Here is a 22,501-nt window from a genome sequence, read left to right on the forward strand (position 1 = left end):
GGCCACGCCGCACTGCCTCTGCGAGCCACTGCATCGCAACACTTCCGAATAAAAATTTTTTATATATATATATGTGTGTGTATTTATATATTTGTATATATATATATATATATATATATAAAATCTCCTTCCCGATCCCCAAATCTCTGCCTTTAGATTTTGCTCTTGCTGTTATTTAACTTTGCCAAAGAGAAATCCCGAGGCCGAGTATAAAGCCGTAGCATCGAGAATTGCCCTCACAGAATTTCTTTCGTTCCCCGAAATAATCGTGGGGGAAAGAACTGGAAAACAAGTATTTAACGTGCCCCTCCTCCGTGAGAGAGGCTGCGAGTCCGATGTGCCGGAGCCGAGTATGCGGGAGCTGGAGTGCTGCCGGTACCCAGAGCAGCTGCCCTTCGGCGGAGCCGCTCGAAGGCTGCCGGTACCGACAATGCCCCGGCCCCCTTGGCCGCCCCGAAGTGGTTTTTAGAAAGACTCTTATGCGTTGAGTTGGTTTGCTTTTCATTATGTGGCGGACAAGGGAAGGAGAGGGGGCTGCAGTGGGTTGGGGGAGTTTGGGAAGGGAGAGAGAAAATACGAGAAAAGAATTAAGTAAGGTAATAAAGAGAATAAGGAAGGCAAATCCGCTGAAAGCTTTCTTGGACAAGAAAACTGAGCGAGCCCAGCGCTGCTCTGAGGGAGACTTGCAAAATGGTTTGAAATCTCGTAAATGAAACCATCTCTGGCTGTTTTTAACGACGACGTCGCTAGAAATCTCTTCTGCATACTGGTGCGAGGGGTGGGCGCCTAGTGTCACATCTGAGATAATGAAAACGGCGGTGCTGGCCTTGCTCTTGGAGCAAAGGCCTGGAGGCTGGCGGTGTCCACGGGCCCCTCCCGAGCAGTCGTCTTGGGGGTCGCATCCCCATTCTGCCACCCCGCTTTCCCCCGAGCCGTAGCCTGCTCCCCCCCACTCACACAGATACACACACACAGATGAAAGCCACGAGTCCCCCCGACTCTGCACGGGGTGGAGGAAGCTGCGCGGGAGAAGGGAGGACACATGGGCCGGACCCCGCGGGGAGCCCGCTGGGAGCCCAGAGCAGCCGACGGTGCCCCAGCTCCCCGCCCGCAGCCGGCTTCGTCACGGCCCGCGCTCCCGAAGGGGTTAAGGGTCTTCTTTTCTTCCCTTTCCGTTTCTATTTTCTGTTTTATTTACTTAATTTTCTCTTCTTTTATTTCACTTTTTCTTTTCTTTTTTTTTCTTCTTGACCGAAGAACTGCGCATTTAGTTTGCGTAATATCTTTATTACTGAAAACTTCAAGGTAAGTGAGCAATAGAAACCAGATGTGGGGATGGGAGGAAGGCAGGGTACGAGTAAGTGGAAGGGGTAGTAGGAGTTAATTGAGGGAGGAGGGGAATCAGGTTGAATGGCGGGGGGGCGGGGGGAGATGGACGACGAAAGGTGAGTATTGATTTATTTTAAGCCCTTTTTGGTTTGCAATTGACCCCTCAAACCAAAAAGGGTCCCCGTCCTTTTACAAGTCACCTCTGGCAATCCCAGAAGCCTGGTGCAATTCTGTATGCTTGGTGACACTGTTAAAATCCCTCCCTGCTGCCCTCCCGTTTGGATGCAGTTGTTTTACACCTGAAGAGAGCACGTTTTTAGAGGTAAATAAATCACGACCATCATAAACGTGCGCCGAGGCGCGATGGAGAGCTCGTCCGGCGATGTGCGGGGCGACTGTGGCACCGCCTCACTGCAGCGGTGGGAGATCTGTCGTCCCTGAAGGGGTTAATGCGATGAGGGGTGGGGGTGAGGCTTAAAGACATATAGCTGCGAGGGAAATCCGTATTGGCTTTAATACAGAGGAGGGGGTCGCGGCGGCGAGGGTCCCCGCAGCTGGGGCAGTGAGCAGGGGAGAGGGCCGGAGCAAACAGAGCGTGTCACGACCATTAAATCGTCCCTGGCGCTTCCGCCGGCGCGGATCCCGCACCCATTCCTTCGTGGCGTTCATGTCATCCGCTTGATTTTCTGTTTTTTAATCATAAAAACTTTTGGGGCTGGTTTTGTTTTGTTTAGTTGGCTTATTTTTTAAACTTTTTTTAACGCAAAAGATATGACCTCCACCCCCCCTCTGCTTCCACACACCCCCATAAACACACACACTCACACACACCCCTTCCTGGGCCCCCTCCCCTCCACTGTCATCATCTACATACTAATTGGGGGAGAGGTCTCTCTCTTTTTTTTTTTTTTTCCTTTCCTATTGTGGGGGGAAAGTGCGGAGAAGAGCCTCTTTAAAGTGTAGTTTAGAGGGAGAGACGGAGGGCAAGCGTGTGTGTGTGAGAGAGAGAGGGAGGGAGGGAAAGAAAAAGACCCCTTTTACTGTGCGAGATCTTAAGGGGGTTTGGAGTTCTGGTCAGCTTTCACCAACATCTGAATTCTCTTAGAGCTCCCCAGCCCAGCTGTGAGTGTGTGTCTATGCGAGAGGGAGAGAGAAAGAGTGGTTCCTGGTGCCCCTCCAAGCGCATTAAGGACACTCGGGCCTTTTAATTTTAGGAATGAATGCTGATACTTGTGTTTCTTATTGTGATCCGGCTGCCATGGATTCCTACTACAACGCAGCCTCCCAGGACACAGAAGGCTCCTCGCCTTTTAGGGCATTTCAAGCAAGTGACAAGTTCAGCCCTACTTTCCTGGCCAGCAAAGGACAAGGCTTTGGTGACAGCAGCACTAAGTGCCGGAGCCGCTACAGCCAGCAGGAATGTCAGTCCCTGGATGGCAGTGTGCAGGCTGCCGGCTCTGCCGGGGCTCCAGCCTCCTTTAACAAATACCCTCCGCAGCAACAGCCGCCGCACCTCTACATGCAGCGAGGCCCCTGCAAAACCCCCCCGGACAGCAACATCAAGCTGCAAGAAAGCAGCAGCCACAACGGAACTCTGCAGGTCTCCTGTTACGGTGAGTCCCTGGCGTGCCGCGGGGGAAACACTGGAGGCGAAAACGGAGAGATACTCCCGGGCCTGGAAAGGGCCTCCCGGGGATGTGGGGGGTGGTTGCCCGGCAGAACAAACCCTACCAGGGTCAAGGAGACCTTGCCCGGCTCCGGCGCGTAGCCCCCTCCCGCCGCAGCGGGTGCCGCCGTGCCCCACGAGTATCTTCATTCTCAGACGGGTCTGGAGCCTCCGACGCCCGCGGGAAGCCGCCTTTCCCGCAGTGTCCAGCTTTGCGGTGATCATAATCGTAATTTCGGAACGGGGCCGCTGCGCTCCCGCAAAGCGCTAGTTCTTGAGCAGTGCGGGGAGGTCCGCAGAAACCGGGAGAGAAAGAAAGAGCGGAGCGCCGGGCTGCACAGTGTACTCTCAGCGGGGACACTTTTCCACACGAAGAATTTCTGGAAAACTTCACCGAAATCTTCACTTTTCACTGTAACGGTCTCTCCTGTCTCTCACTTTCTCTCCTAATTGCCACTTCTCTAATTGATTTCTGCCCGGCTGCAGATAACTCCCTCGCATCCTCTCTGCGGGTCATTAGCGGCAATTAAGACACTCCCTCGCGCTGGCGCTCACAGGACAGCCGGGAACGGGGGCGCTCCTCGTGTCGTTTCCGAGCGTGGCTTTAAAAGGCTTCTTCGGGAGGTCTCCGCTGTAGCTGGGGGGTTAGGAAAAAAGGAAAACAAACAAACAACACCCCCTAAAAACAAACAAAAATTCAACAACGAAACAAATAAATTCCCCTAATCAGTTTTCCCATAAAGAGAAAGTGGAAATGAAATCCCTCTTCCTCACCGCGATTTCTGTGTGGGTGAAGAGAGACTGCCCCGGCCTAGATTGAGCGCGTCGCCTCTGAGGTGGTCCCTATCCTGGGATGAGTCAGTCCACCGTTTCCCCAACGGGCAGGGACAGCGATAGGACCGTGTCTCCAGGGAGACCCTAAAACGGACGGTGCCTACGGAATGAGGGCGCAGGGTAGCCAGAAGAGGTCCGGATCAGGCCGGCAATCCCACTTCTATACTCTCGTCGTCATTTGAGCACTCTTTTCCCTCTTTACTTACCTTTTTCCCCCCATCTCTAGACTTAAAAGGGGGCAGAGGCGCCATGCCTCTATCCATCTCCGCTGCGTGCCGGCTCGCGTTCAGGCTCCGTCCATCGCCCCCTACTTCCATCTGAGGTGTCCCCGGATCCAGGTCCACAGCCCCAGTTCCTCCCCGCACAGGTGACTTCCCTTCACTGGGAAAGAGCAGTAAGTCCTCGCCATACAGGCGTGCTCGGGAGCGCAGGCACAGCCTGGCTACGGTGCGCCCGGACGGACAGGGGTCGATCCCGTCCGCCCTCCCCCGGCTGCGCTCTGCTCCTTGCCCTGGCCCTCACAGGTCCTTGCCCGAAACCCTCCTCCCACGGGTATCTCCCCACTAAACCGCGCAGTGGCATGAGGGCTCTGTTTAAGGGCTGCTTTCACGTTTGTTCTGGCCATGATTGGAGCTTTTTCCTTCTTCCACGTTCCCTCTCTTCCACTGTCCTTTCCCTGTTGGCGGACAACTCTCACCGGCGCCAAGGCCTCATCCGCGAAGGCCTTCTTGGGCCAGGTGGGGCTTCACGGGGAAGGACACGATGGGACCGGGGAGCCCCGCGAGGCTGCGGCCCGTGGGGGACATTCCCGGTCTTCGCTTCCTCCGGGAGTGGGAGTGCAGGAGAGCCCTCGTGCCTTCCCTACCGTCCTGCCATTCTCTCTCTGAAAACCGGCTCTCTTGTTTTTGTAGGTTGCAAAGCCCAGGGCGCCGGCATAGCCTGTGATGCCACATTACAGTTCCCAGTAGAATCACAAGAGTTTATTACCCTCCTTAACACCGCCGGGGTTCCCCTGATTTATTTTCAAGCGGGCCTCCGCGCCCTCCTTCAGTGGGAGCCCCGCAGCGGCGGCGAGCGGCCCGGACCGGCCCAGACCGCGCTCTTTGCGAGCCCCTTGTGATGTGGCTAGGGACGGTGGGCTGTAATGAGAGACACATGGTTCGGCGAGGATAATTAATAGCAATAGTGATAATAATAGTGCTTAATGGTTGAAGAGAGAGACTTGCTAATAACAGCTAGAGCGAGGTTTCGCAGAGCGGCTGCAAGACCCGTAGGCGCCCCTCTGCCTTTTCCCAGACGGCGAAACACACCGCGCCGGGCACAGGGGCTGTGCCCCGGGAATCACGCGGCGGGCTATAGGGACCGGGAAACCTCCGAGTGCGGGTAAATAACCTCGGCGTGAGTGAGCGCGCGGGAAGAGAAAGCCGCCCTCGTTGTCTGCAGCGGGCACAAGCGTGGGCAGCCGGAGCGCCGGGGAGTGAGGAGAGCTACCGGAGGGGTTTCCTCGGGAAGCCGGGGAGCAGCCGTCGAGACCCCGCGGCAGCTTCAGTGCTGGTACTGCCCTGGGCATTGTGCAGAGGGAAAGGAGCGCGGCGGCTGCGGCGGGGACTACTGGCTCCCAGCGTTCCCCGTTGTCCGAGCCTGAGCAGGATGCTGGAGTGGTGGCATGCCGAGACCGTAAATCCCTCAATTTGAAAAACAACAAAATCTCAAAAGAAGGGGAAAAAAACCCCTAAACAAACAAAATGCAAACCGAGGCCGATCAACAGGCAGGCTTTCCCGCCGGGCGATGCTCAGACGGCCGGCTTTCCCCACTCCCGGCGCTGCGGCAGGCCCGTGGCCCGGGCCGGTCTCCGCATTCCCGGGGTGCGCTGCACTTCGCAGTGCGGCCCCGCAACTCTCGCCTATGCCTTTCCCTTCGGCGCTGGTAGAGGCCTCGGGCGAGCCCGGAGCGGGGCGGCAGGGCACTGAGGCGGGGGCTGGTACGGCGGGCACGGCACGCACCTTCCGAGCCGGCCAGGCAGGGTGTCCACTCCTTTTTGTTGTTGTTGTTTAATTTAATTTTAATTCTCTAATAAGCAAGTCTTTTTGAGTTATAAAAAGCCGGAGCCTGCCACCTATTGCTCTCGGCTTCTATTTCTAGATCTAAGCCCTTCCACTGCATTGTACGGATAAATATAGGCAAAGGGCGAGCTGCGTCCGTAAATACACGAAGGACACGGACGGCAATCGTCGGAGCGCTTCCAGCCCGGCTGCTGGCAGGGACGGTGGCACCGGGCGGCCCTGGCTCTCGGCCGGGCTCCCCGTGTCCCTCTCGCAGCGGCGGCTGCCGGCCTGGCCCTATGGGGCACCAGGCAGGGCTCCTCACGCCCCTGCCAGAAGCCCCCCTGCCTGTGCTCTGCGGCGGGCCGGCGGCCTCGCACGTCTTCCCTCGCGTTCCCTGCCGCGAATAGGGGTACGGGTTATTCCGCAAACCGGCAAGGGTAATTAAAGCCGAATTCTTAAATAAAAGCCACAGAATCATAGAATTACCAAGGCTGGAAGAGACCTTCAAGATCATCTAGTCCTCAGAACAGGTTCTATATCTTGGCTTATGAGAGAAAAAAGCTTTCGAATGATTTATGTGCTGTAGTAATCTAACTTGCTATTTCTATTGCATGGAGCTGAAGTAAGTTATATGTCTTGAAACATATGTGTTCACATACCCATATACACACAGAAAGGTATACGTATATTGCTGTCTAGAAATACGGGCTGGAATAAAATCCTTTGTGGAGTGAAGGCGAATGTGATGGGGATATTTGCTCAAAGGAAACAGGAGAAAGGAAACGGGCTTTCTCTAACAGAGGAAATTCTTTAAGTGCCGCGTTATGCAAATAAGAACCGTTTCTTTTATTCAGCGAGCAAATAAAAAGTTCAGCCATAAGTGCACTTTTATTGTTAGAAGTGCAGAAAGCCACTGTTGTAGGAGTCGGAGGCTCGCTGCATGCTCTTTTAAATTGACGCTTTTAATGCATTTCTCCTCCTCCTCCCCTGATGTAATGTAAGCTGCAGGCACGGCAGGAACGAGCTCGCTGGCGGTCCCTCTGCGCCTCCCGCGAGGGACCGTTCGCTGCCAGGCGCTCGGGGCTCCCCGCCGCGCCGAGCCCCCGCCGACGTTCAAGGGCTCTGCGGCACCTGCCCCCTGCCCCGGCTCCCGCAGCAGCCCCGCGCCCTGGGCGGAACGGGGTTACGGGGTCCGTGTACTCTTCTTGGGACTCTTGTGGGGCTCTCCGCATGGGCCGATACCGAGCCCCCGCACCAGGATGAGGGCCGCCCGGCTGAGCATCTCCGCAGGAACCGCTCTACCGGGAGGGGACTGCGGTCGCTACCCCCCGCGACCCAGGGGAGCTGAGAACTTTGAGAAGGGCATCCCGAGCTGCCGTGGCCATTCGGTCCTGCCTCCCCTTCCCTATCCCCGCAGCTTTGGTGTCGGCTCCTTCCCCGCGGATAAGGGCGCGGGCTCCCCCTCTACCTCTCTCCACCGGGGTGTGGAGATGCTGGTGCCCTGATCCCCGCGGGGGGCAACAAGGGAGTATAAAGGGGAGAAGTGAGCGAGAGGGAGGCGCGAGTGGGGAAGCGGGGGAAGAGGGGAAGGAGGGACGGGACCTAAGCTGGCATCAGGGAGCAGAAGCCGGCAAGCGGAGCCAGGAGGGCGGGGAGGCAAGGCGAGCTTCGGGGAGCGAGGCGGCAGAGCCGACCCTTCCCTCCCGGTGCTGCGGGGCCGGCTGCCCGGCGGGACTCGGCCGCCGGCTCCGGGCGTGCCGCTGACGCCGCCCTGGCAATAGCCCTCTCTTTTCCACAATAGGGCCACCAGATCTGCCATTCAAGGGTTCCGGCACCCTCCCAGGGAGGGGAGGGAGCTCTCGCCAGGAGTTTGGCTAAGCCTCTGTTTGAACAGACACTCGGAGGTGCGGGATCTCCTCCGCGGAAACCTGCGGGATTTCCTCAGGGAGCCAGACGCGAAGGTAGGGCTGACGCTCCTTACCCCTGGGGCCGCGCAGGAAGGTTTATTCGCGGCTCTTTCCAAAAAGTGTTTTGCACTTCTCTTGACTTGGATGGTAGATCTGGCTGGAGGTTTTTATAGGATTCTTGACCTGAGCTGTTTATAACACTCATGTGTCAAAGGACTGGGAGCCTCCCTCTGCCTATATCCCTACCGCTTCCTCCTTGCAGGAAGATTTCTTTTCGTACTAGAGTCGTTTATTTTCGACTTGTGCTCTGCTAATTGGAATTAACTCCGCTTTGGCCCTACACTTCTGCAGCGCACGTCTCTGAACTCAGCAGGACGTTACCAGCAATAAGAAGGGTGCGGAGAGAGAGAACGGGTCTTAAAACTTTTGCCGGTCTTAATTGTTTTGAAAGCAACATAGAGTGGAGCAGATGAGAAAAATACTGATAGGGAGAGAGATTTGGAGATGCTTAATGAGTGCGTCTTTTCCTAAGGGTTTGGTGTAGGAGTCCTATTAACAATATATGCTGATGCCAGATAACGCAAATGAGCTATGTATGTGTTATCTGGAGCTGCAGGCTGTTTATTTTGTGCAGCCTTTTGAGTGTACATTCAGTGTGGCTGCATGACTAACTGGCTGAAGTGATTCACTGGCTGCTTTATGGGTGACTGCTCAAAACACGGTCTGAATCAAAAGAGATTTCTTTGGCTGTGGTTTCTAACCTCACAAGTTAAATGCACCCAAGGTTTAAGGGGAGCTAATGTGCAGACTTCAACCCCTCAGATCTTGAAGATTTATTAATTTTCCAAGCCCTGCGTTCAAAGCCATGATGAGTTTCCCTTGTAAGCGGGAGGTGGTGTCTGGGAGGCTCGGAGCCAAGGTCCGCTGCTAAAGGACATCTCCAGACTTGTCCACTCGGTCGCCCTAATTCTCTACTCTTTAGCCAGTTTCGCTCCCTGGAGTCCTTAAGCTGCTTTATTATTTGTCCAGGGCATTTCTGCAGCTGCAGCAATTCTCAGGTAAAAAGCATGATGCTTCCTGGGGCAGTAGGAGAATTTTCTTTTCATTTTGCAGTTGGAAAAACTGAAATTCGTAACATCTGAGTAGCTAATGCAAGGTGAAGCTGTGACCACTCAGTGGCATCAGTGTAACCTTCCCAGGGCAGTGGCTCCAGCAGAAAAAGGCACTCAACCGGCTGTAGAAGCAGCCACTGTTGGAGTCAGAAACTCAAGGAGTAGAGGTCCTGTGCTTGATTTTTGAAGGGATTTAACTTAGGTTTCTTGACAGCTCTGTCCTTATTCTGTGCAAGAAGCTGTAGCAACTGATGTGTTCTCATATGCTCAGGTCTCTCAGTATGTAAAGTAGGCTCAATCTGCCAATCCACTTTAATGGTCTAATCTTTTAAAAGAAACTCATTAGCGTGAGCAGCCTATATTGGCCAACACAAGATATGAGTTTTGCATTTCAGAAAATGCTGAGAAATCCCTGCCCCAAAAGTCATATGTTTCTGAGATATTCCTCCTACACATTTGAAAAAAAAACCCCAAAACTCCATCTCAGTTGTTAATTAGCTTGGAAAACGTAGGTCTAATATCTTCATGTAGATACATTTTCAAAAGGAAAAGAGATATAGTTCTGGATTTGCAGAAGTCTGAGTGGTAATGCAGCTAATATAGGACCCCTGTGACTTGAGAAACATTTACTAACAGATAGAGGGGAACATTTCACGTGAATAAAGTGTTAGAGTAATTTATCATAGTTACATGTCTCTCAGTTGCCTTAGCTTGTAAATGAAAGTTCATAAGCAAAAGAGGAAAGCTACTTAGATATATTAAATAAATGACCTCCACTTTATTTTCTGTGAAAGTTCAGCTGAGTCAATGTTATTGTACATAGTGGTGAATCTGCTTGGCCATTTATGCTTGCAAATCATCTTCATATTTTGACTGTCACAAAGGTAGACATAATGTGAAAGAGAAATTGATATCAGCACAATACTTCTAGGGCCATTTTTTGGACAAAGAGAGGGATCAGTGAGGAATAGGGGAGCAGGATGGAGAGGGAGGAACAGAGATCAATGAGAAGAGGCAGGGAAGAAGAAGAGAAGATACCTTGGATGGGTAATAAGCAGTGACAGACTCAGTGCTATTATGGAAGGTGGGCTGCAACTGATTTTATGTTATATATATTATATATTATATATAATATATAATATATTATATATTATATATTATATATTATATATTATATTATATTATATATAAATATGTATATATAGTATATGTATATGTAGTATATATAAGTATATATAACTAGTATAAAATTCTTTATATTGCATTGAGAATAGCTGTGATTCAACATTTAGTAGCTGCTGTCTTCAAGTCCCAGCAGGATTTAGTCATGACAAGCTGGTATGTCATGAGCCCCACACACTCATCTGCACTGACTGAAGACCATTGCATTGCCTAACTCAGCACTAAAAAAGTCTGTTCGCATGTGATAATTTTTTTCTTTTTCGTGAAGATGTAGCTTAAGTGTTTATCTTGTTACTGTTAATCTGCTTGCTGGAAACAGGTGGTTGAATCAGTTTTATTTCTAAATATGTTCCTTATTAGCAAGAACCATGTTCATTAGCTGTAAGGCAAGTGAGTAAGCTGGTGATGGAGCCTGAAAGGTAAGCTGGTTTACTCACTGACAGACATGCTGTATGCTGAGGCTGTGTGAAAACTGTGTGGGGCTTATGAAGACAACAACCGCCCTTCTTCAGTGGAAGCCTGAAAACGCTACAAAACCAAAGGGCAGGGATTCAACAGCATCTAGGCCCATCAGAGAAGTGCTATCAATGGGTACTGAGGAAATGGAGGAGGAGACAGAATAAATGTTTTGGTCAAATTTCTGTCTGGGGGAAATAAAATAAACTTGTAAGGGCTCAGTATAACTCCTATCTGACTGCTGTTGTTCCCTATCTGGGCTCTGTGTGCAAGCACTGCTGCTTAAAAGGAATATCTTGTGTCTCATCAGTTCCTCCCTGTAGTGGAAGCAGTCTCCCTGGGACTTTGGATATTGACTGACTGCTTCACTTAGGAGCTGTAACACTGTTTTTGGGGTAGGATGCAATTTCCAAAGAGGGAAACAGGGAACTGTATTCATTCTTTTGATGTAAGAGGGATCAGATAACAAAGGTTCTTGCAGATATCTAATCTATTCAGGATCAGTGGAAAGTGAAAGGAATTCACACCAGAATCAAATCAAAACAAACCAAAGCTGTACAGTGTGCGCAGGGAGAGGAGGCAATATCAGGAATTTTCCCAGAAAGGGTCAAAAACAATCAGAGAATAACTATGCTGGGACAGTGCCCAGAGAGATCTGAAGGCCCAGCTGCAAGACGACAACTCTGTGAGGTGCTGAGGAACATGTGTGACACAGGCCAGAAGTTGTTTTACAAAACAGGGGAAATAGGAAAACATTGCTCAGCCCAAAACTTGATAGGAAACCTGTGCCGCAGCAAGGTTTCTGAAAGAAAAGCAAAACATCTCAAAAATGACTCCAAAGGCTCACCAGGGTACCAGCCTGCTGGGCATGGAGCTGGTCTCATGCTGGGCATGGAGTTGGGTCTGTCAGGTGGGGATGGGTCACCTGTGAGACTGCCCGTTTCCAGTGTGTGTGCTCTGTAACACAAGCATAAGGAGACCCACAGCATCAGGTTTTTCCAGCCCCAGTGATGTCACTCAAGAAAGACTGCATGGGAGGCTGATGCATGTCCATTCTCAATGTATAACTGACTGGGAAGAAGAACTGGATGGAGGAGACCCTGAGGCCAAGTGCTGGGGCAGAGGTATGTTCTATAGCTCAGACTGTGGTGCTGGTCTCCAGGAGGCTGTGAGATCTTCTGGAGCACCATGTGGTTCTTTCCCTGGGATGGTGCATGCCCAAACCTTGTCCTGGAGTGGAGTCAGGAGCACAGCTGTGGCAAGGGCCCATAGCTGAGAGCTGAGAAACACTGCGTTATAGACATAACCTGGCTTATCAAGATTTGATCTGAAACTTCATAAGCAGATTGGAGCCAGATATCAGTCTGAGCTAGACAGGACATAGCCAAATGCTAGAAGGCAAGAGGAAGAATAGACCTACCTAAATTGGCAGAAGACCTGCAGACATTTTGTGTTCCTCATGTCTCCAGTGAGGACTTCCAAGATAAATAGCTGATGGACCAATTGCTAGACAGTTAGGCAGATGGTGCAGAAGGCCAGAAACACTCCATGAAGCTGTGGGATTTATGGCAGAGCTTAAATATTTCATTTCAGCTCTTGAACAGAAGTCAGAAAACTGCTACTGGAAGAGAGGGAAGCCAGTTGCTTTATATAGGTATGAGGTCCTGTGCTGGAGAAAAGAGTATTTCCATTCAGTTCATACCACTTCAAGCTATTAGAAGAATATTCTATTGCAGGATAGAAAGCAATGGGGTATTGGCTACAACATCAAACATGAGTGCAGTGGCTCATTTAACTCTGGCTCTGTTGGGGAGGGGAAATATCCACAGAGAATGTTGTTATAAATATATGGCTGGTAAGGACAGAGACCTATGAAAATCTACTGAAAGGCCCAAACTCAGCTCAGGAAACAGGAGGACCTCAAGGTGCATGTGCAAAGCTGGGTGATGCCAGTTTTAAATTAAAGTTGGAGCTATTGTAAGGCTTGTTTGTGGCCAGGGTTGGATATTAAGCTGGTGCCCAGAGAACCCCGCTCTTCCCTTGTAACCTGTAACTAGTTTGGTTTTGTGGCTGGTTGTGGCCAAGGCCCTTTTCCTTGGCCTTGGTGGTAAAAATTGGAGTTCTTTGTTGAACCACCTATTTTTGTCCATTTGTCAGCAGTCCACTTCAGAGGGAGGTCTATGGGAATAGTCAAGTAGTGAGAGAGGAGTTTATCACCTGTGTAATCTACAGACATTGCAGGTGCTTGTTCAGGTACTGGTCACTGAAACTAGACAGAAGAGGGAGATGATGGGGCTGTCCAAAATGTAGCCCCCACAGGGATCTGAGGGAAGGCAGGGATTGAGGAAAGTGTCCATGCTGTGGAAAAATGCATACAGTAGACTGGAGTGCTGGGATCCAGGAAGTTGCTCAGCATAGCCAAAGTGGGAGATGAACTAACACTCAGCATGTACAGCACTGTGGCTGGGACCTGGTTGGTCAGCACCAGGGTTTTCAGCCTGTGGTGTTTTCCTTCAAAGACATGGCTTATATGAAAGAAAGAGTTTTGGGCAATCTGTTTGTGGTGTCTGCCTCTGTGGGCAAGCCCTGAGTTGTTTCTTTGAGCTTGTAGCCAGTTTTTGGACCTCATCTGTTGTCCTTGCTAGAAAAGAAAGCCAGTAAGAACTTTGCTGTATAATACATTAATCAGAAGGGGCTTGTGCGTTACCATTACTAGGTGATATGTGGGATGTGCCTTACTAGGTTCGTTTTGGTTTCCATATATCTGGAGGTGAAAATGGCTTTCATGTTAACACAAGTCCATAAAATACTGTACTGTGGATCTCCCACCACCTGTGTACAGCAGCCCTCACTCAAGAGACCAACACAGCAGGTCAGCCACCCATTCCCTGTGGTACAGCTGAGGATATCCTGGCTGATGTCAAAACCATTGGACATCTTGAGGTTGTAAACCCCTTAGTCAAGCCATGAGACAACTGGTTTTGAGGAAAATGCAGACAGATGATGGAAAATTACTACAGGAAGTGTGATGCTTTTCTTGCATGTCTTTTATTCCAAAAGTGGGTCCCCAAAGATGGGGAGAAACCCTACTGAGCAGTGTCTCCTGGGGACCTTACTGCAATTCATTGCTGGTGATGTTACTGGGCCTCTGCCTGAGGTGGAATCTGCCAGACAATATTTGTTGGTAGCTATGGATTTCTTTAGAAAATGACCTAAAGTTTACCCAAAAAGGAACTAAGAGGCTGTGATAGCAACCAAACTTCTAAGTAATGAATTTTTCACCATATTTGGGGACCTAGACATGAAGAGCATGCAACAAGGCAGAGGTTTTGAGGCCAAAGTGTTCAGACAGGTTTGTTAGATACTAGTAAATGCAACAGGAGGTATCCAGCATCCTAAAGATGGTGGAGAGAGGAAGCTTGGCTGGTGCTAGGAGGAGGCATTGAGACAACTGCATGCCACCTGGCCTAAGATGCCCCCATTTACACTGCCTGGTCTCCCTGTGCTGCTCCTCAAGGCCTTGGTATCTGCCCACCCCATGTTGGCCTCTGAGAGACCTTAGTGTGTCTCCCACAGCACCAGAAACCTATGACTGGGCAACTGAATCACACTCCAGACACTTTACAAGAGTGACAAAAGAACCAGGACTGATCCAGCCCTTTGCTTATTTTGTTGATTTTAATGACTTTCAGTGTAAAGGGAAAGTGCTGTCTGACCCCAGTTTTCCTTTCCAGTTATTAACCAGGAAACATTGCACAGTCCCTGCAAGAAGTTCATAAATCTGGCCTATAATGGTCCGACCTACCTGGATTCTGCAAAAATCAGGTGGAATGACTCAGGTTTTCCTAAAGAAAATCTAATACAATTATTGCCTCAGGCAACATGAACATTCTCTGATGTTGGCTTATGTGTGGAAATCTGTGTGATTTCACGTCCCACAGAGATGGAGATATTAGGAGCCCAAAGCAGACAAAGCATGGTGTGTAGCAGTGATCACATAAAGTGCATTAACTTGTAAGAGTTATGGCCAAGGAGGAGTTATGAAGGTAACTGAGTGGGTCCTGAAAGCCAAGAATACAGCTAAGGATGTTGAGTCTGGTAGAAATTAGTTCCCCACTGGGGAAAAATAGGGAATGGCCTTATTTAGTCCACAAATTTCATTAAAACCAAAAACTTTGCTAAGAACTCCTTCTCAGAAGGAACTCCTTCTCCTTTCTTCAGAAGAAAAGGGAGCAGCAGCTGAAAGCCTGCAATAGCATCCCAGCGGGAGCAAAGTTGGTCCAAGCTAGCTCTTGAAAATGTCCCAACAGGAAAATGTGATACTAGTATGTAAAAGTCTAAATTGGTTGTTCTGACACTTCCTCCCTGTGTGGCTGAGATGAAGCAGCTCCATGGGTCTGGGTTCTTCCGGAAGCAGGCTGAGCAAGGTGTCATTTTGCAGGGATTCCTGGTGGTGATGAGCAAAGCAGTTTGATTTTGCTCAGCCCTGTGCCAGAAGTATTAACACAGTGAGTAGTGTGAGTGTGGGCACTGAGGACTGCTCAAGGCACATCCCAGAGCATGCTCAGACCAGGTGGCAGGGGTAAGCAGGGGCCCCGGCAGTATGGCAGTGATAGCAGTGTAGCACCACAGTTGAGGTGATCTGCTCCTCACCCTGTTGTGTCCCGCACAAAGTGATGTTATGCCAGACCATCCTTTCCTCTGCTCCACAGCCGCCAGCTCTCCTGGCAAAGTTTCTCCTGGAGCAAGAACCATTAAATAAAGAAATGGCACACTGGCTTCCAGACTGTCCCTGGCTGGTAATAATCTACGGAGCTTCTTACTGTAGCATCCAAACATCACAGTACATCAACCGACAGGAGATGAAGCACCAATGTTTTATTTTCTGTTTATATCAGATCATATTCTTGACAAAGTTACACACACACAGATTATTTACTCCACTATGTACTACAGTTTGAAGTAAATTGGACTCTATAGCAGCTGTGCTATCCCTGTTTATAAGCCTCAGCTTCATCAGCTGGAAAGAACAATGTGGTTTAAGCCAATTCAGGAAGCTGCATCTTTGCTTTGGAAAACATAGGATATGAGCAGCAAATACTCAGAGGTTCCTAATTTCAGGCAAACCTGTATTTACTAGCAGGCACAGCCTGCTCTTGGAAGGCCTCTCGGACCCCATCTTTGGGATGGAGAGCTTCCACAGTTTCCTTTAGCACTAAAACCTTGGCTCTAAAACCCTGGCTTCTTGGAAGCTCAGCCTCATAAGTGTGTTCACTGAAGGAGTTTTGGACTTTGAAGTCGCATTATTTACATCTGACTGTATATCTTCCTCCTGGGAGCGCTATGAACAAGATGAATTGCAGAAGAAATCACACATTCCCACGCAAGCATGTTTGCCTCTCATGAAGTATGAAAAACTATGACCCAAATGTACTGTGAGATAGTAAATCTCAGGAGACAGCAAGTCTGAGATGAGAAGGAAGGAGAAAGCAACACACTGAAGCTCCCAGCAGCATTCCTTGAAAGCACTCTGAGTCCAGGAGCTGGAAATGCTTTGGGAAAGAGAGGGATAGCTGGTGGGTAGTGGCCCCATTAATGCCAGGAGCCCTCAGATATTTGAAACTGAAGTGTTTATCTGTTCTTCCCAAATTTCATTCTTTCAAGACCCTATGTTGTAGATAGACTCATTTTTAAAGAACACAGGGAGACAGCTGTTGAAAACGGGGCTTGCTTACTCTTGTCTAGGAAACTCTGAAACAGTACATACCTTTCAGACTGGTGCTTTCGATGTGTATTGATTCCAGCCCATGTTTTCTGATTGTGTATTTTATTCTCCCCTCTAGGCCATCCTTCCTGCAGCCACTCTTACCACCTGCTTTTAAAGCCTCCTGTTGCTTCCCACCCAGCTAGAATAGGCAACTTTCAAACACCGAAGGTCTTCTTGTGGCATTGGCATCACAATGTCTTTAGGCAGGGACCTTCTGAGGTGGGGCCTATGTCAGCACACAGACATCCACATGCAGATCAACTTTCTTCCAAAACAAGGGCTCCCCTAAGGGAGCATTTTGGGAGACAAGAGAGCAGGAAGAATGGATATGTGTTATATATGCAAATTGTTAGCAAGGTATGATTTTTTGAGGTCTGTCTGGGAGCCAGGATTGTTGTTGGGATGATGTTTGTGAGTAATGTTTGGTCAGCAGATTATGTGTGTGTGTCAAGTGGTGCAAGGAGTAGGCAGCTGAAAGTGGAACTGTGGTGGTGAGTAGAAGGTAGGTAAAGGGTGGACATAAGAGATGAGTATTTGTTCCCCAATTGTATGAGCACCTCTGGTAGAAGTAGGTTTCTGGGAAAAATCCTCTTTTTCACAAGTTCCTAAAGATGATCTCTGCAAATGTTTGATAATATTTACTTGACATTTGTTGTCATTCATGTCAATATGATCCTGTCCTGGAATGTTAACTGGAAGCAAACACAAAAGTGGGCATGAACTCAGCTGATGTGGATACAGTTTTTAATTTAGGCTGATTTTCATGGTCATCATCTTTCGCATAGTCATCCAGTTCATCTGAGAGTGAGTGGTGCTCCAGGAGTTCTTCTCTTTCCAAGAGTCATAATCTTTTTGTTCTCTCTTAGAAAAGCGTGTTACCAGAGTCACTGTTGTTTGTGTCTATTGCCTGACACTTCCTACCACAATTCTGCATCCAGTTGCTTCTAACTTAATCAAAACTTAACAATCTTGCCTAAAAGCAGTTGTTTGCCTCCAGCTGTTTTCATAATCCTATTTTTTTAAAGTTCATCTAAATCAATTAAGCTGTTTCCAAGAATGTAACTAAAACTAAGCACATTTTTGTTTTCTTCATGTCAGGAAAAAATCTGATGATGACTCTTTTCGTAAGTTCTGTGCTGTGGAAAAAATCATCAGACTTGCAGTAGAGCTGGGCTTTGGGTAGGAAATGTGCCCTGTGCCTTTCCTTTGAAAGATTATCTAACAACAAGCTATAAGGAGCTGTGGTTTGAACTCTCCCAGTAGTGGCAGTTTTCATTTTCACACCTAAACATACTGCAGATTTCTCATGTTCTGGGAGTATTTCCAACTAGGTCTGAACTTACTCTTCTTTCAGTGGCCCCCAGTAGTTGGTCCAGCCTTTCTTGGATCCAGGAAAATGATGCCATGCAACCAGGGAGCATTCCCAGCCAGCAGAGGCAGTCCATCAGTGCCAGTGGAGTCACACTGCTCTGGGCACCATCGGCAGAAACTACACCACCATCTTCTCCCTAGAAAAATTTGATCCCAGAGTGGCTTTATAAGGGAATTTAGTGATGCAGGTGATGATCATCGTGGCCTGGCCTTGTCACTACCAAGTACAGAGAGTGACCAGAGCCCGGTAACTTTGGCAGTCAGGGTCAAGTGGCTGGAAGGCATGTGCAGGATGGGCAGACACTGCGGGAGTGTGGCTCAGCAGGCACAGGCAGTCTGGGCAAAGAAGTGAACCATGGAGGGGGAGAAGAAAGTAAAGGTCAAATACTCTTGGCTCATGCAAACCTACTTCTGTTTTTTTGTTTGAGTTTTTTATTCATTTGTTAGTTAGTTTGTTTGGTTTTTTTCCCTAGTGACAATTACATGTGTTGTAAGGTGAAGTAGTTCTCAAGCAAAATAAATCCCTTTCTCTAAGCTTGGAGTGCATAGCACTCTGAATTACTTGACAAGTACGGTTTACCCTTTCAGCAATTCATGACTCCATTTTCACAAGTAAGAGTACACTTTTGTGGATATTTTCCCTGATCAGTACTACCTAATGGATTTTTTTTTCTTAATAGCTGTCATTTCACCTGCATCTTGCTATTCCCAGCTCAAATTAAAAATGTAAGTTGCTGACTGTGAATACTATGTGTTATTCATTTACTAGAGGAATCTTAGGCACATTCATTCCATTTCCTCTTAGTGCCTCATTATCAACAAACCTTTGCCTCACTTTACTGCTTATGTAAATCATTTTCATCCCTTTCATTTGAGAACCATGTGTTTGGGCTCTTGCACAAATGTCTCATGAGAGTAATAGGCCAAGTCATGTAGTATCATTTTTACTCCTTGATAAGCTGTCAAAACTTCATTAAGAAGGGATTATTGAACAACACATAAGTATTTTTTTGGATGAAGAAAGCATTGCTCTTAAACCATGAAGCAAGCAGAGTTTTGCAGTATTTTACCAAGCTGGCTTCTGTCAGCTATTGGTATAATTCAAAAGACTTAAGATTAGCCTGTCTCCCACAGGCAACATATACCTTCTCTCTTCTGTGATATGAAGGATGTGGAGCTGACAATGCTCCAGAGGTGCCCTAAGAACTGAGGAGAAACGAGGGAGAATTTCAAACATTCTTTCCCTACTCCTCATAGCCCCAGAAGAAACAAATGCAAGGCACGAGAGTGTGGCACTCCTGACTCATGGTGGGCTCCCATTGGAGGCTGCAGTGGCATTGGCTGCTCATGGCAAATGCCAGTGGTGGACATAGACCCAGAGCTAGACTGAGGTGGGGGGAACTGTGTGCCACAGAGGCTGGAGGGATCCTACAGAGGCCAATAGTTTATTAAACCTCAGTTTAACTCGAGCTGAAATATGTGCCTCTAGTGCAGGGCAGCAGAGGTTAAAAGAGTCCTTTCTGCAGACATTTTTATGACACTCTTTGGGGATACATATAAGAAAGCTGGAGCGTTGTGAACAATTTAAAAAAATATTTGTTTAGATTGTGTCAGGGTCAATTGGAGTTTCCAAGTAAGTCAGTCCTAGATGGATTTTTCTTTCTTTGCTCTTTCTTCACAGCTACAGTGTAGACATGCTGTAGTTCATGACCAGGCCATGCAGCGCAGCTATGTCCCTTCAATACCTCAAAACAGCTCTTGAGATCAGTGAGACCTTGAGGTCACTATGCACCCCTGCACTGCATGTGGGCTCATGGAGACTAGGGATGACAGTCCCTGGCTAGCAGGGGTTGCTGCTGCCCTCAGACCTTGTCAGGAGTCCAGGCTTCCCCATCTCCACTGACACCAGCATTCCTCTGCAGGAAACTCCATGGGGCTGCAGCACTGGCCCCACCTCGTGACAAGGGTGTAGAGCTCAGGAGAACAACCTATTACTCTCAGGTTTGTTGTTAGTTATCGTGTCTGCCTTCTTGGTTGGAAAATTCCTAATTTGGTTGTGCTGGTTCTTGCTTCAGTTTGCAATTTTGCTGCCCTCTTACTCTCTGCCAATAAGAGATGATGCCAGTCTGTTGCCCAGGCTCAGTGACTGTGAATTAGTGGGTTTGGTAGCCAGAAACCTGATTTCTTCTTGGAATACTTCTAAAAGCCTACTGCTTGTAGGAGTTTTCCCAGATCTGGCTGGTCTTGAGTTTTGTGATGTGCAGTTGGAATGGAAATAAGTTATAGCTGTGCTTCCAAGAACAGTCAGTTTTGGGGAAGGCTGACAGTTTTTCTTCCCTCATCTGGGCCTTTCTTTACTAATCAAATGTATAAAACTGAAGAACAGCAGAACTACTTTGTTAAAAAATCTGGCCCAAACTTTGGCCCAACGTTTAAACTCAACTCTTTCTGTGGTTCAGTGATGTTCAGCCAACTTTGGGTGTTTTCTGCTTTTACTCCAGTTTTCCCATCACTTCTCCTTTCCAATTTTCAAGAGAAACTGATAGCACCCAAATCCCCCTGAGATGCCCTGTACTTGAGTATCATTGGGGCTGCCACATCATCTTATCCAGACTCAGAGTCCCCAGGTCTTCTCCACAGGGGCATCTGTGGGTCCAAACTGGGAAGCACGAGGAGCAGCACAGGAGCTGTGCTGGGAGGATTTGTTGGGGCTTGGCTGACTGCCCATCTGAGGTACATAACGCTGCACTTTAAGTGTAAGGGCAGTCCAGGGACACTCATATGCTGCTGTACCTTGCCGGATTAGGGCTGCAGGTTGGCTGCTTCAGCTGGGCAGGGTCTGCTTGGACACCTCTCTGGCCAGGGCCTCTCAAGCCTTCTGAAGTTTATCTATAACCAATTTAAATCAGGACTCCATAATGCAGAGGCAGTTGAGCTCTTGCACAGCTCATTACAAAATGGCCCTAATCTCCCTCCTCCTGCCCCTCTTCTTTGCTGGTGATTTCAGGTTGCAGCTCCAGCCCTGCTGCCAGCAGCACAAAACAGGCACCTGGAAGTCACCTCTGGGAGGCAGCTGAACTTCAGCAATGCATTGCTTCCTCTGCTGAGAAAAGTTTGCTTTTACAAAGCAGACAGACAGAAGAATGCAGAGAGACAGACTGACAGACCGACTGACCAACCAACCAACCAACAGCGTGAACAGTGTCCACACAGGCACAGACCCACAGGATGGGGTGAATCACTCTGCAAGCTGGCAGTAAGGAATTAAACTGTGCCATAGACAGACATCAGAGCAAGGCTCAACTTCCTTCAGGTAGTTTTGTCTCACCAGCCTTCCTGGAGGAAGTAGTGTCCCTCCACTCCCCTCTTTACTAGATGAGTGATTCATATCTTCTGTCACACATGAGGACTGATGGTGCCTTGCTTGCCGTGTGGTTAGTGTGGAACACACATTGAGATGTGGAGGGCTGCACCAGTGCCTTGTGCCTCTCTCTCACTGGGATGGAGCAGACATCCTGCTTAGCCAGCGCCCAGCCTTGGGTGGAAATTTTAGGAGAATGTCCAGGGCATTTTGTGGGGAAGAGGGAGGTGCTGACTGATTGCAGGGGAAAGCTCTGGAGGAGATGACAGCTTGCAGTGAAGAGTCCCCTTTTCTCTTGCACTGCTCAGGCAAGGGGTCTTTTCAGATCCTTGCAGTGGCAAAAGGGCACAGGTGAGGTTAAGATGAATACATAAGTCTGAATCTGATGAGAACACTTATGCTCTTTCTTTCTGAGAGAGCTTAGCTCTAAGCCCTGCCTCACCCTTATCTGTCACTCACAACTGAACAACCCTCAGTGCTACCACAGGCACTGAATGGCACTGTCTACTGTCAGCCTCAGAGCTCCCTAGGGCTTACCTTTCCCTGCTTTAAGTACAGAGCCTGGTTTCATAAGGCCTCAGTGCAAGGAGGGGGGTTGAATCGTGGCTACCTTAAACACTATCATCACGTAACTTGGCTGGAGATAGCAGGGGAGGAGCAACCTTGCTGTATCTACATTTTTCTAAAAGAAGCACAACACTGAGAGAACTGAATGATCCAAAAGTAAGACAGATAGGTGGATGGGGCAGTTTGCTCCAGATGCTGACAGTAGGGATATCCCAGTAGAGAAACTCAGCTCAGACAGGAGAGGAACAGAGCCCCCACATTGGGACCGAGCATCAGTATGTGCAAAACCCTACAGTGCCTGTTAGTGGAAAACAGAAGTTTCCAGCAAACAGCACTGGGGACCTCTCTGTTCTGCCTTTCACTTGGTCAAGGATCTGTGGACACTTTTGGACTGAAATCTCAACAAACAGCTACTGGCCTGTGTCTAAGTGAGATGATACCATTCAATACTTTGTCCAATATTAGTGATGCTGATTTTTTTCTTAATGAGATCACATATTTCGTCTATTCAGCATTGAGCCAAGTCTTCAGAGCAGTTAGGTGCTTACATCTGCTTCTGAGGAACTTGAGAAAAGCTGAGACCCTCAGGCAATGACTGCCATGGCAATGAAATGAAGGACTGCTTTGGAAGGAGGAGATTACTTATCCAAAAGGTATCAAAATCTGAGCCAAGAGGAAACTGAAAGCCCTTTCAAGACCCCTTCCCATCCTTGCCTGCCTTGTCCATCTTTCTTGACTGGCATACACTGGAGATGTACCAATTCAGAGGTACTACATGGCTTTTGGTTCACATGCACCATTTTAGGCAGAAACATAAGTAGGACACAGCAGAAACCCACAATTATTTCCCAGCTGTTTGTAACATGCCTACAGTGGGAAATAAAAAGACATTTTAAAATGCAG

The 22,501-nt window shown here is 48.8% G+C and overlaps 1 protein-coding gene across 1 annotated transcript in view; it reads left to right on the plus strand.

Annotated features, from left to right (window-relative positions):
• Window positions 1-2,545: 2,545 nt before the first annotated feature.
• The window catches only part of ALX4 (ALX homeobox 4), a 39,203-nt gene continuing 19,247 nt past the window's right edge, over window positions 2,546-22,501 (plus strand). Inside the window, exon 1 of the mRNA XM_027642565.1 lies at window positions 2,546-2,942. Coding sequence (XP_027498366.1) covers window positions 2,546-2,942 — 397 coding nt within the window. The remainder of the gene's footprint in view (window positions 2,943-22,501) is intronic.

The sequence above is a fragment of the Corapipo altera genome, unplaced genomic scaffold (genome assembly GCF_003945725.1).
Source record: "Corapipo altera isolate COAL_440 unplaced genomic scaffold, ASM394572v1 23b, whole genome shotgun sequence".
Taxonomy (NCBI): domain Eukaryota; kingdom Metazoa; phylum Chordata; class Aves; order Passeriformes; family Pipridae; genus Corapipo; species Corapipo altera.